Source organism: Oncorhynchus kisutch, unplaced genomic scaffold (genome assembly GCF_002021735.2).
Source record: "Oncorhynchus kisutch isolate 150728-3 unplaced genomic scaffold, Okis_V2 Okis05a-Okis16b_hom, whole genome shotgun sequence".
NCBI classification, from domain to species: Eukaryota; Metazoa; Chordata; class Actinopteri; order Salmoniformes; family Salmonidae; genus Oncorhynchus; species Oncorhynchus kisutch.
Window position 1 is genome coordinate 4,366,749 of NW_022261982.1, and position 14,429 is coordinate 4,381,177.

A 14,429-nucleotide genomic window follows, 5' to 3' on the forward strand; every position below is an offset into this window, starting at 1 on the left:
ACCATTGAATTGTCCTGGAACAATAGAGATGGTATTCAGCCCAGAGTCTACCATTGAATTGTCCTGGAACAATAGAGATGGTATTCAGCCCAGAGTCCAGGGTCTACCATTTAATTGTCCTGGAACAATAGAGATGGTATTCAGCCCAGAGTCCAGGGTCTACCATTGAATTGTCCTGGAACAATAGAGATGGTATTCAGCCCAGAGTCTACCACTGAATTGCCCTGGAACAATAGAGATGGTATTCAGCCCAGAGTCCAGGGTCTACCATTGAATTGTCCTGGAACAATAGAGATGGTATTCAGCCCAGAGTCTACCATTGAATTGTCCTGGAACAATAGAGATGGTATTCAGCCCAGAGTCCAGGGTCTACCATTGAATTGTCCTGGAACAATAGAGATGGTATTCAGCCCAGAGTCTACCATTGAATTGTCCTGGAACAATAGAGATGGTATTCAGCCCAGAGTCCAGGGTCTACCACTGAATTGTCCTGGAACAATAGAGATGGTATTCAGCCCAGAGTCCAGGGTCTACCACTGAATTGTCCTGGAACAATAGAGATGGTATTCAGCCCAGAGTCCAGGGTCTACCATTGAATTGTCCTGGAACAATAGAGATGGTATTCAGCCCAGAGTCTACCACTGAATTGCCCTGGAACAATAGAGATGGTATTCAGCCCAGAGTCCAGGGTCTACCAATGAATTGTCCTGGAACAATAGAGATGGTATTCAGCCCAGAGTCCAGGGTCTACCATTGAATTGTCCTGGAACAATAGAGATGGTATTCAGCCCAGAGTCTACCACTGAATTGTCCTGGAACAATAGAGATGGTATTCAGCCCAGAGTCCAGGGTCTACCATTGAATTGTCCTGGAACAATAGAGATGGTATTCAGCCCAGAGTCCAGGGTCTACCATTGAATTGTCCTGGAACAATAGAGATGGTATTCAGCCCAGAGTCCAGGGTCTACCATTGAATTGTCCTGGAACAATAGAGATGGTATTCAGCCCAGAGTCCAGGGTCTACCACTGAATTGTCCTGGAACAATAGAGATGGTATTCAGCCCAGAGTCCAGGGTCTACCACTGAATTGTCCTGGAACAATAGAGATGGTATTCAGCCCAGAGTCCAGGGTCTACCATTGAATTGTCCTGGAACAATAGAGATGGTATTCAGCCCAGAGTCCAGGGTCTACCACTGAATTGTCCTGGAACAATAGAGATGGTATTCAGCCCAGAGTCTACCACTGAATTGTCCTGGAACAATAGAGATGGTATTCAGCCCAGGGTCTACCACTGAATTGTCCTGGAACAATAGAGATGGTATTCAGCCCAGAGTCCAGGGTCTACCATTGAATTGTCCTGGAACAATAGAGATGGTATTCAGCCCAGAGTCCAGGGTCTACCATTGAATTGTCCTGGAACAATAGAGATGGTATTCAGCCCAGAGTCCAGGGTCTACCATTGAATTGTCCTGGAACAATAGAGATGGTATTCAGCCCAGAGTCCAGGGTCTACCACTGAATTGTCCTGGAACAATAGAGATGGTATTCAGCCCAGAGTCCAGGGTCTACCACTGAATTGTCCTGGAACAATAGAGATGGTATTCAGCCCAGAGTCCAGGGTCTACCACTGAATTGTCCTGGAACAATAGAGATGGTATTCAGCCCACAGCTACCACTGAATTGTCCTGGAACAATAGAGATGGTATTCAGCCCAGAGTCCAGGGTCTACCACTGAATTGTCCTGGAACAATAGAGATGGTATTCAGCCCAGAGTCCAGGGTCTACCACTGAATTGTCCTGGAACAATAGAGATGGTATTCAGCCCAGAGTCCAGGGTCTACCATTGAATTGCCCTGGAACAATAGAGATGGTATTCAGCCCAGAGTCCAGGGTCTACCATTGAATTGCCCTGGAACAATAGAGATGGTATTCAGCCCAGAGTCCAGGGTCTACCACTGAATTGCCCTGGAACAATAGAGATGGTATTCAGCCCAGAGTCCAGGGTCTACCACTGAATTGTCCTGGAACAATAGAGATGATATTCAGCCCAGAGTCTACCACTGAATTGCCCTGGAACAATAGAGATGGTATTCAGCCCAGAGTCCAGGGTCTACCAATGAATTGTCCTGGAACAATAGAGATGGTATTCAGCCCAGAGTCCAGGGTCTACCATTGAATTGTCCTGGAACAATAGAGATGGTATTCAGCCCAGAGTCTACCACTGAATTGTCCTGGAACAATAGAGATGGTATTCAGCCCAGAGTCCAGGGTCTACCATTGAATTGTCCTGGAACAATAGAGATGGTATTCAGCCCAGAGTCCAGGGTCTACCATTGAATTGTCCTGGAACAATAGAGATGGTATTCAGCCCAGAGTCCAGGGTCTACCATTGAATTGTCCTGGAACAATAGAGATGGTATTCAGCCCAGAGTCCAGGGTCTACCACTGAATTGTCCTGGAACAATAGAGATGGTATTCAGCCCAGAGTCCAGGGTCTACCACTGAATTGTCCTGGAACAATAGAGATGGTATTCAGCCCAGAGTCCAGGGTCTACCATTGAATTGTCCTGGAACAATAGAGATGGTATTCAGCCCAGAGTCCAGGGTCTACCACTGAATTGTCCTGGAACAATAGAGATGGTATTCAGCCCAGAGTCTACCACTGAATTGTCCTGGAACAATAGAGATGGTATTCAGCCCAGGGTCTACCACTGAATTGTCCTGGAACAATAGAGATGGTATTCAGCCCAGAGTCCAGGGTCTACCATTGAATTGTCCTGGAACAATAGAGATGGTATTCAGCCCAGAGTCCAGGGTCTACCATTGAATTGTCCTGGAACAATAGAGATGGTATTCAGCCCAGAGTCCAGGGTCTACCATTGAATTGTCCTGGAACAATAGAGATGGTATTCAGCCCAGAGTCCAGGGTCTACCACTGAATTGTCCTGGAACAATAGAGATGGTATTCAGCCCAGAGTCCAGGGTCTACCACTGAATTGTCCTGGAACAATAGAGATGGTATTCAGCCCAGAGTCCAGGGTCTACCACTGAATTGTCCTGGAACAATAGAGATGGTATTCAGCCCAGAGCTACCACTGAATTGTCCTGGAACAATAGAGATGGTATTCAGCCCAGAGTCCAGGGTCTACCACTGAATTGTCCTGGAACAATAGAGATGGTATTCAGCCCAGAGTCCAGGGTCTACCATTGAATTGCCCTGGAACAATAGAGATGGTATTCAGCCCAGAGTCCAGGGTCTACCATTGAATTGCCCTGGAACAATAGAGATGGTATTCAGCCCAGAGTCCAGGGTCTACCACTGAATTGTCCTGGAACAATAGAGATGGTATTCAGCCCAGAGTCCAGGGTCTACCATTGAATTGTCCTGGAACAATAGAGATGGTATTCAGCCCAGAGTCTACCACTGAATTGTCCTGGAACAATAGAGATGGTATTCAGCCCAGAGTCCAGGGTCTACCATTGAATTGTCCTGGAACAATAGAGATGGTATTCAGCCCAGAGTCCAGGGTCTACCATTGAATTGTCCTGGAACAATAGAGATGGTATTCAGCCCAGAGTCCAGGGTCTACCATTGAATTGTCCTGGAACAATAGAGATGGTATTCAGCCCAGAGTCCAGGGTCTACCACTGAATTGTCCTGGAACAATAGAGATGGTATTCAGCCCAGAGTCCAGGGTCTACCACTGAATTGTCCTGGAACAATAGAGATGGTATTCAGCCCAGAGTCCAGGGTCTACCATTGAATTGTCCTGGAACAATAGAGATGGTATTCAGCCCAGAGTCCAGGGTCTACCACTGAATTGTCCTGGAACAATAGAGATGGTATTCAGCCCAGAGTCTACCACTGAATTGTCCTGGAACAATAGAGATGGTATTCAGCCCAGGGTCTACCACTGAATTGTCCTGGAACAATAGAGATGGTATTCAGCCCAGAGTCCAGGGTCTACCATTGAATTGTCCTGGAACAATAGAGATGGTATTCAGCCCAGAGTCCAGGGTCTACCATTGAATTGTCCTGGAACAATAGAGATGGTATTCAGCCCAGAGTCCAGGGTCTACCATTGAATTGTCCTGGAACAATAGAGATGGTATTCAGCCCAGAGTCCAGGGTCTACCACTGAATTGTCCTGGAACAATAGAGATGGTATTCAGCCCAGAGTCCAGGGTCTACCACTGAATTGTCCTGGAACAATAGAGATGGTATTCAGCCCAGAGTCCAGGGTCTACCACTGAATTGTCCTGGAACAATAGAGATGGTATTCAGCCCAGAGCTACCACTGAATTGTCCTGGAACAATAGAGATGGTATTCAGCCCAGAGTCCAGGGTCTACCACTGAATTGTCCTGGAACAATAGAGATGGTATTCAGCCCAGAGTCCAGGGTCTACCACTGAATTGTCCTGGAACAATAGAGATGGTATTCAGCCCAGAGTCCAGGGTCTACCATTGAATTGCCCTGGAACAATAGAGATGGTATTCAGCCCAGAGTCCAGGGTCTACCATTGAATTGCCCTGGAACAATAGAGATGGTATTCAGCCCAGAGTCCAGGGTCTACCACTGAATTGCCCTGGAACAATAGAGATGGTATTCAGCCCAGAGTCCAGGGTCTACCACTGAATTGTCCTGGAACAATAGAGATGATATTCAGCCCAGAGTCCAGGGTCTACCATTGAATTGTCCTGGAACAATAGAGATGGTATTCAGCCTAGAGTCCAGGGTCTACCATTGAATTGCCCTGGACAGTGCTGCTCATTCTGTACTAATGGTAGTGAAATGAGTGGAATGTGACTACTGAAATGAATGTGTCTCCCCCCACAGGTTAGCTGAAATGGAGAACCGTAATGGATCTTATCTGAATGACAGTATCTCACCCAATGAGAGCATGTGAGCCCACCCCTTCCTCTTTCAATCCTGTCGTTGATTGGCTAGCTTTGTGAATTGGCTCAGTGGGTTAGGTATGAAGCTGTGTTGTCTCTGTGAGGTGGGTTCTGTCTAGAGCAGTCATGAGTAACACTTGGATTCTCCTACGGATGGTTTTTAAAGGTTCATTTAACTATCCACTAAACCGAGCTGAAGATTTGAAATGCTCCACTAACTATCACACAGACTGTTCATCGGACACGCTGTTGAATATCAACAAAGTTGCAGTTTGACCATCTATAGACCCTCTATAGTTATAGACCATCTATAGACCCTCTATAGACCCTCTATAGTTATAGACCATCTACAGACCCTCTATAGTTATAGACCATCTATAGACCCTCTATAGTTATAGACCATCTACAGACAATCTATAGTTATAGACCCTCTATAGTTATAGACCCTCTATAGTTATAGACCATCTACAGACCCTCTATAGTTATAGACCCTCTATAGTTATAGACCATCTATAGACCCTCTATAGTTATAGACCATCTATATTTATAGACCCTCTATAGTTATAGACCCTCTATAGTTATAGACCCTCTATAGTTATAGACCATCTATAGTTATAGACCATCTAGAAGTTATAGACCCTCTATAGTTATAGACCCTCTATAGTTATAGACCCTCTATAGTTATAGACCCTCTATAGTTATAGACCATCTATAGTTATAGACCATCTATAGTTATAGACCATCTATAGACCATCTATAGTTATAGACCATCTATAGTTATAGACCATCTATAGTTATAGACCCTCTATAGTTATAGACCATCTATAGTTATAGACCATCTATAGACCATCTATAGTTATAGACCATCTACAGACCCTCTACAGACCCTCTATAGACCCTCTATAGACCCTCTATAGTTATAGACCCTCTACAGACCCTCTACAGACCCTCTATAGACCCTCTATAGTTATAGACCATCTACAGACCCTCTATAGACCCTCTACAGACCCTCTATAGACCCTCTATAGTTATAGACCATCTACAGACCCTCTATATTTATAGACCATCTACAGACCCTCTATAGTTATAGACCCTCTACAGACCCTCTATAGACCCTCTACAGACCCTCTATAGACCCTCTACAGACCATCTACAGACCCTCTATAGTTATAGACCCTCTACAGACCCTCTATAGACCCTCTACAGACCCTCTATAGACCCTCTACAGACCATCTACAGACCCTCTATAGTTATAGACCCTCTACAGACCCTCTATAGACCCTCTACAGACCATCTACAGACCCTCTATAGTTATAGACCATCTACAGACCCTCTATAGACCCTCTACAGACCCTCTATAGACCCTCTATAGTTAGACCATCTACAGACCCTCTATAGTTATAGACCATCTATAGACCCTCTACAGACCCTCTATAGACCCTCTATAGTTATAGACCATCTACAGACCCTCTATAGTTAGACCATCTACAGACCCTCTATAGACCCTCTATAGACCATCTACAGACCCTCTATAGTTATAGACCATCTACAGACCCTCTATAGACCCTCTATAGATCATCTATAGACCCTCTATAGTTATAGACCATCTACAGACCCTCTATAGACCCTCTATAGATCATCTATAGTTATAGACCATCTACAGACCCTCTATAGATCATCTATAGACCCTCTATAGACCCTCTATAGATCATCTATAGACCCTCTATAGTTATAGACCATCTACAGACCCTCTATAGATCCTCTATAGATCATCTATAGACCCTCTATAGTTATAGACCATCTACAGACCCTCTACAGACCCTCTATAGTTATAGACCATCTACAGACCCTCTATAGACCCTCTATAGATCATCTATAGACCCTCTATAGTTATAGACCATCTACAGACCCTCTATAGTTAGACCATCTACAGACCCTCTATAGACCCTCTATAGATCATCTATAGACCCTCTATAGTTATAGACCATCTACAGACCCTCTATAGTTAGACCATCTACAGACCCTCTATAGACCCTCTATAGATCATCTATAGACCCTCTACAGACCCTCTATAGACCCTCTATAGATCATCTATAGACCCTCTATAGTTATAGACCATCTACAGACCCTCTATAGACCCTCTATAGATCATCTATAGACCCTCTATAGTTATAGACCATCTACAGACCCTCTACAGACCCTCTATAGATCATCTATAGACCATCTATAGTTATATACCATCTACAGACCCTCTATAGTTATAGACCATCTACAGACCCTCTATAGATCATCTATAGACCATCTATAGTTATAGACCATCTACAGACCCTCTATAGTTATAGACCATCTACAGACCCTCTATAGACTCTCTATAGATCATCTACAGACCCTCTATAGTTATAGACCATCTACAGACCCTCTATAGACCCACTATAGATCATCTATAGACCCTCTATAGTTATAGACCATCTACAGACCCTCTATAGACCCTCTATAGTTATAGACCATCTACAGACCCTCTATAGATCATCTATAGACCATCTATAGACCCTCTATAGATCATCTATAGACCATCTATAGTTATAGACCATCTACAGACCCTCTATAGATCATCTATAGACCCTCTATAGTTATAGACCATCTACAGACCCTCTATAGACCCTCTATAGATCATCTATAGACCATCTATAGTTATAGACCATCTACAGACCCTCTATAGTTATAGACCATCTACAGACCCTCTATAGACTCTCTATAGATCATCTATAGACCCTCTATAGTTATAGACCATCTACAGACCCTCTATAGACCCACTATAGATCATCTATAGACCCTCTATAGTTATAGACCATCTACAGACCCTCTATAGACCCTCTATAGTTATAGACCATCTACAGACCCTCTATAGACCCTCTATAGATCATCTATAGACCATCTATAGTTATAGACCATCTACAGACCCTCTATAGACCCTCTATAGATCATCTATAGACCATCTATAGTTATAGACCATCTACAGACCCTCTATAGACCCTCTATAGATAATCTATAGACCCTCTATAGTTATAGACCATCTACAGACCCTCTATAGACCCTCTATAGATCATCTATAGACCCTCTATAGTTATAGACCATCTACAGACCCTCTATAGACCCTCTATAGATCATCTATAGACCATCTATAGTTATAGACCATCTACAGACCCTCTATAGACCCTCTATAGATAATCTATAGACCATCTATAGACCATCTATAGTTATAGACCATCTATAGTTATAGACCATCTATAGACCATCTAAAGTTATAGACCATCTATAGACCATCTATAGTTATAGACCATCTATAGACCATCTATAGTTATAGACCATCTATAGTTATAGACCATCTATAGTTAGACCATCTATAGACCATCTATAGTTATAGACCATCTATAGACCATCTATAGTTATAGACCATCTACAGACCCTCTATAGATCATCTATAGACCATCTATAATTATAGACCATCTATAGTTATAGACCATCTACAGACCCTCTATAGTTATAGACCATCTATAAACCATCTATAGTTATAGACCATCTATAGTTATAGACCATCTGTAGACCATCTATAGTTATAGACCATCTACAGACCATTTATAGTTATAGACCATCTATTGCTACAGACCATCTATAGACCATCTATTGACCATCTACAGACCATCTATAGACCATCTATTGACCATCTACTGACCATCTACAGACCATTTATAGTTATAGACCATCTATAGACCATCTATTGCTACAGACCATCTATAGACCAGCTATAGGCCATCTATTGACCATCTACAGACCATCTACAGACCATCTATTGACCATCTATTGACCATCTACTGACCATCTATTTACCATCTACTGACCATCTATTGACCATCTATAGACCATCTATAGACCATCTACTGACCATCTACAGACCATCTATTGACCATCTACTGACCATCTACTGACCATCTATAGACCATCTACTGACCATCTACAGACCATCTACTGACCATCTACAGACCATCTATAGACCATCTATTGACCATCTACTGACCATCTATTGACCATCTACTGACCATCTATTGACCATCTACAGACCATCTACTGACCATCTACTGACCATCTATTGACTATCTACAGACCATTTACTGACCATCTACTGACCATCTATTGACCATCTACAGACCATCTATTGACCATCTATTGACCATCTACAGACCATCTACAGACCATCTACAGACCATCTATTGACCATCTATTGACCATCTACTGACCATCTATTTACCATCTACTGACCATCTATTGACCATCTATAGACCATCTATAGACCATCTATAGTTATAGACCATCTACAGACCCTCTATAGACCCTCTATAGATCATCTATAGACCATCTATAGTTATAGACCATCTACAGACCCTCTATAGACCCTCTATAGATAATCTATAGACCCTCTATAGTTATAGACCATCTACAGACCCTCTATAGACCCTCTATAGATCATCTATAGACCCTCTATAGTTATAGACCATCTACAGACCCTCTATAGACCCTCTATAGATCATCTATAGACCATCTATAGTTAGACCATCTATAGACCCTCTATAGATAATCTATAGACCATCTATAGTTATAGACCATCTACAGACCCTCTATAGACCCTCTATAGATAATCTATAGACCATCTATAGACCATCTATAGTTATAGACCATCTATAGTTATAGACCATCTATAGACCATCTAAAGTTATAGACCATCTATAGACCATCTATAGTTATAGACCATCTATAGACCATCTATAGTTATAGACCATCTATAGTTATAGACCATCTATAGTTAGACCATCTATAGACCATCTATAGTTATAGACCATCTATAGACCATCTATAGTTATAGACCATCTACAGACCCTCTATAGATCATCTATAGACCATCTATAATTATAGACCATCTATAGTTATAGACCATCTACAGACCCTCTATAGATCATCTATAGTTATAGACCATCTATAAACCATCTATAGTTATAGACCATCTATAGTTATAGACCATCTGTAGACCATCTATAGTTATAGACCATCTACAGACCATTTATAGTTATAGACCATCTATTGCTACAGACCATCTATAGACCATCTATTGACCATCTACAGACCATCTATAGACCATCTATTGACCATCTATAGACCATCTACAGACCATTTATAGTTATAGACCATCTATAGACCATCTATTGCTACAGACCATCTATAGACCATCTATTGACCATCTACAGACCATCTATAGACCATCTATTGACCATCTATAGACCATCTACAGACCATTTATAGTTATAGACCATCTATAGACCATCTATTGCTACAGACCATCTATAGACCATCTATAGACCAGCTATAGGCCATCTATTGACCATCTACAGACCATCTACAGACCATCTATTGACCATCTATTGACCATCTACTGACCATCTATTTACCATCTACTGACCATCTATAGACCATCTATAGACCATCTACTGACCATCTACAGACCATCTATTGACCATCTACTGACCATCTACTGACCATCTATAGACCATCTACTGACCATCTACAGACCATCTACTGACCATCTACTGACCATCTATTGACCATCTATAGACCATCTACAGACCATCTATAGACCATCTATTGACCATCTACTGACCATCTACTGACCATCTATAGACCATCTACTGACCATCTACAGACCATCTACTGACCATCTACTGACCATCTATTGACCATCTATAGACCATCTACAGACCATCTATAGACCATCTATTGACCATCTACTGACCATCTATTGACCATCTACTGACCATCTATTGACCATCTACAGACCATCTACTGACCATCTACTGACCATCTATTGACTATCTACAGACCATTTACTGACCATCTACTGACCATCTATTGACCATCTACAGACCATCTATTGACCATCTATTGACCATCTACAGACCATCTACAGACCATCTACAGACCATCTATTGACCATCTATTGACCATCTACTGACCATCTATTTACCATCTACTGACCATCTATTGACCATCTATAGACCATCTATAGACCATCTACTGACCATCTACAGACCATCTATTGACCATCTACTGACCATCTACTGACCATCTATAGACCATCTACTGACCATCTACAGACCATCTATTGACCATCTACTGACCATCTACTGACCATCTATTGACCATCTATAGACCATCTACAGACCATCTATAGACCATCTATTGACCATCTACTGACCATCTATTGACCATCTACTGACCATCTATTGACCATCTACAGACCATCTACTGACCATCTACTGACCATCTATTGACTATCTACAGACCATTTACTGACCATCTACTGACCATCTATTGACCATCTACAGACCATCTATTGACCATCTACAGACCATCTACAGACCATCTATTGACCATCTATTGACCATCTACAGACCATCTATAGACCATCTACAGACCATCTATTGACCATCTATTGACCATCTACAGACCATCTATAGACCATCTATTGACCATCTACAGACCATCTATAGACCATCTACTGACCATCTATTGACCATCTACAGACCATCTATTGACCATCTATTGACCATCTACAGACCATCTACAGACCATCTATAGACCATCTACTGACCATCTATTGACCATCTACAGACCATCTATTGACCATCTACAGACCATCTATTGACCATCTACAGACCATCTATAGACCATCTATTGACCATCTACAGACCATCTATTGACCATCTACAGACCATCTATTGACCATCTACAGACCATCTATAGACCATCTACTGACCATCTATTGACCATCTATTGACCATCTACAGACCATCTATTGACCATCTACAGACCATCTACAGACCATCTATAGACCATCTATTGACCATCTATTGACCATCTACAGACCATCTACAGACCATCTATAGACCATCTATTGACCATCTACAGACCATCTATTGACCATCTACAGACCATCTATAGACCATCTATTGACCATCTATAGACCATCTACAGACCATCTATTGACCATCTACAGACCATCTATAGGGAACAATCCAAATACAATGTTGTCCTGTCAGGCTTTTATCAGTGAACTATAGAGAATCATCTGTGGATGTTCTTCTATCATTGGCTACTTTCATAAATCTCCTCCAATCCCTGTCTATGCACATGACAGCTCTCTTAACATATATTTGATAAGTCCTTTCTCAGAGCGCAGAACAAGTTTTAGAGGCTTAATGTTTGAGCGACTGATAAGTGGGATACCTGCTATTATTACAACGTTTCACAGACAGACACACAGAGAGAGATAGAGCGAGAGACAGAGAGAGAGAGATACAGAGAGATAGAGAGAGAGACACACAGAGAGAGACAGAGCGAGAGACAGAGAGAGAGAGACACACAGAGAGAGACAGAGAGAGAGATAGTTACAGAGAGAGAGAGATACAGAGAGACGGATACAGAGAGAGACAGATACAGAGAGAGAGAGATACAGAGAGAGAGAGATACAGAGAGAGATAGTTACAGAGAGAGAGAGATACAGAGAGACGGATACAGAGAGAGACAGATACAGAGAGAGAGAGATACAGAGAGAGATAGTTACAGAGAGAGAGAGATACAGAGAGACGGATACAGAGAGAGACAGATACAGAGAGAGATAGATACAGAGAGAGAGAGATACAGAGAGAGATAGATACAGAGAGAGAGAGATACAGAGACAGATAGATACAGAGAGAGAGAGATACAGAGACAGATAGATACAGAGAGATACAAAGAGAGAGAGAGATACAGAGAGAGAGCCCAGCACATGCTGGATATGTTGAATTGAAACTATTCCATTACTGTCTCCATTTTCACCATCAACAGTACAGCCAGAATGATATCACAACTTTAACCCTACCCCCAAGCCAACAGGTTAATGATATCACAACTTTAACCCTACCCCCAAGCCAACAGCCAGAATGATATCACAACTTTAACCCTACCCCCAAGCCAACAGGTTAATGATATCACAACTTTAACCCTACCCCCAAGCCAACAGGTTAATGATATCACAACTTTAACCCTACCCCCAAGCCAACAGGGTAATGATATCACAACTTTAACCCTACCCCCAAGCCAACAGGTTAATGATATCACAACTTTAACCCAACCCCCAAGCCAACAGGTTAATGATATCACAACTTTAACCCTACCCCCAAGCCAACAGGTTAATGATATCACAACTTTAACCCTACCCCCAAGCCAACAGGTTAATGATATCACAACTTTAACCCAACCCCCAAGCCAACAGCCAGAATGATATCACAACTTTAACCCTACCCCCAAGCCAACAGGGTAATGATATCACAACTTTAACCCAACCCCCAAACCAACAGCCAGAATGATATCACAACTTTAACCCTACCCCCAAGCCAACAGCCAGAATGATATCACAACTTTAACCCTACCCCCAAGCCAACAGGTTAATGATATCACAACTTTAACCCTACCCCCAAGCAAACAGCCAGAATGATATTCACAACTTTAACCCTACCCCCAAGCCAACAGGTTAATGATATCACAACTTTAACCCTACCCCCAAGCCAACAGGTTAATGATATCACAACTTTAACCCAACCCCCAAGCCAACAGGTTAATGATATCACAACTTTAACCCTACCCCCAAGCCAACAGGTTAATGATATCACAACTTTAACCCTACCCCCAAGCCAACAGGTTAATGATATCACAACTTTAACCCAACCCCCAAGCCAACAGGTTAATGATAACTTTAACCCAACCCCCAAGCCAACAGCCAGGATGATATCACAACTTTAACCCTACCCCCAAGCCAACAGGTTAATGATATCACAACTTTAACCCTACCCCCAAGCAAACAGCCAGAATGATATTCACAACTTTAACCCTACCCCCAAGCCAACAGGTTAATGATATCACAACTTTAACCCTACCCCCAAGCCAACAGGTTAATGATATCACAACTTTAACCCAACCCCCAAGCCAACAGGTTAATGATATCACAACTTTAACCCTACCCCCAAGCCAACAGGTTAATGATATCACAACTTTAACCCTACCCCCAAGCCAACAGGTTAATGATATCACAACTTTAACCCAACCCCCAAGCCAACAGGTTAATGATAACTTTAACCCAACCCCCAAGCCAACAGCCAGGATGATATCACAACTTTAACCCTACCCCCAAGCCAACAGGTTAATGATATCACAACTTTAACCCTACCCCCAAGCCAACAGCCAGGATGATATCACAACTTTAACCCTACCCCCAAGCCAACAGGTTAATGATAACTTTAACCCTACCCCCAAGCCAACAGGTTAATGATAACTTTAACCCAGCCCCCAAGCCAACAGGTTAATGATATCACAACTTTAACCCTACCCCCAAGCCAACAGGTTAATGATAACTTTAACCCTACCCCCAAGCCAACAGGTTAATGATA

General features: G+C 42.3%; 1 protein-coding gene and 1 long non-coding RNA gene across 2 annotated transcripts in view; both read left to right on the plus strand.

The window, feature by feature from the left end:
• LOC109877047 (dystrophin-like) overlaps window positions 1–14,429 on the plus strand; it is a 244,760-nt gene that overhangs the window by 224,356 nt on the left and 5,975 nt on the right. The window contains 1 exon segment of the mRNA XM_031813663.1: window positions 4,841–4,906. Coding sequence (XP_031669523.1) covers window positions 4,841–4,906 — 66 coding nt within the window.
• On the plus strand, window positions 12,671–14,309 carry LOC116359830 (uncharacterized). The gene is made up of 2 exons (XR_004206783.1): window positions 12,671–13,725; window positions 13,806–14,309. It is a non-coding gene; the product is annotated as an uncharacterized LOC116359830 (long non-coding RNA).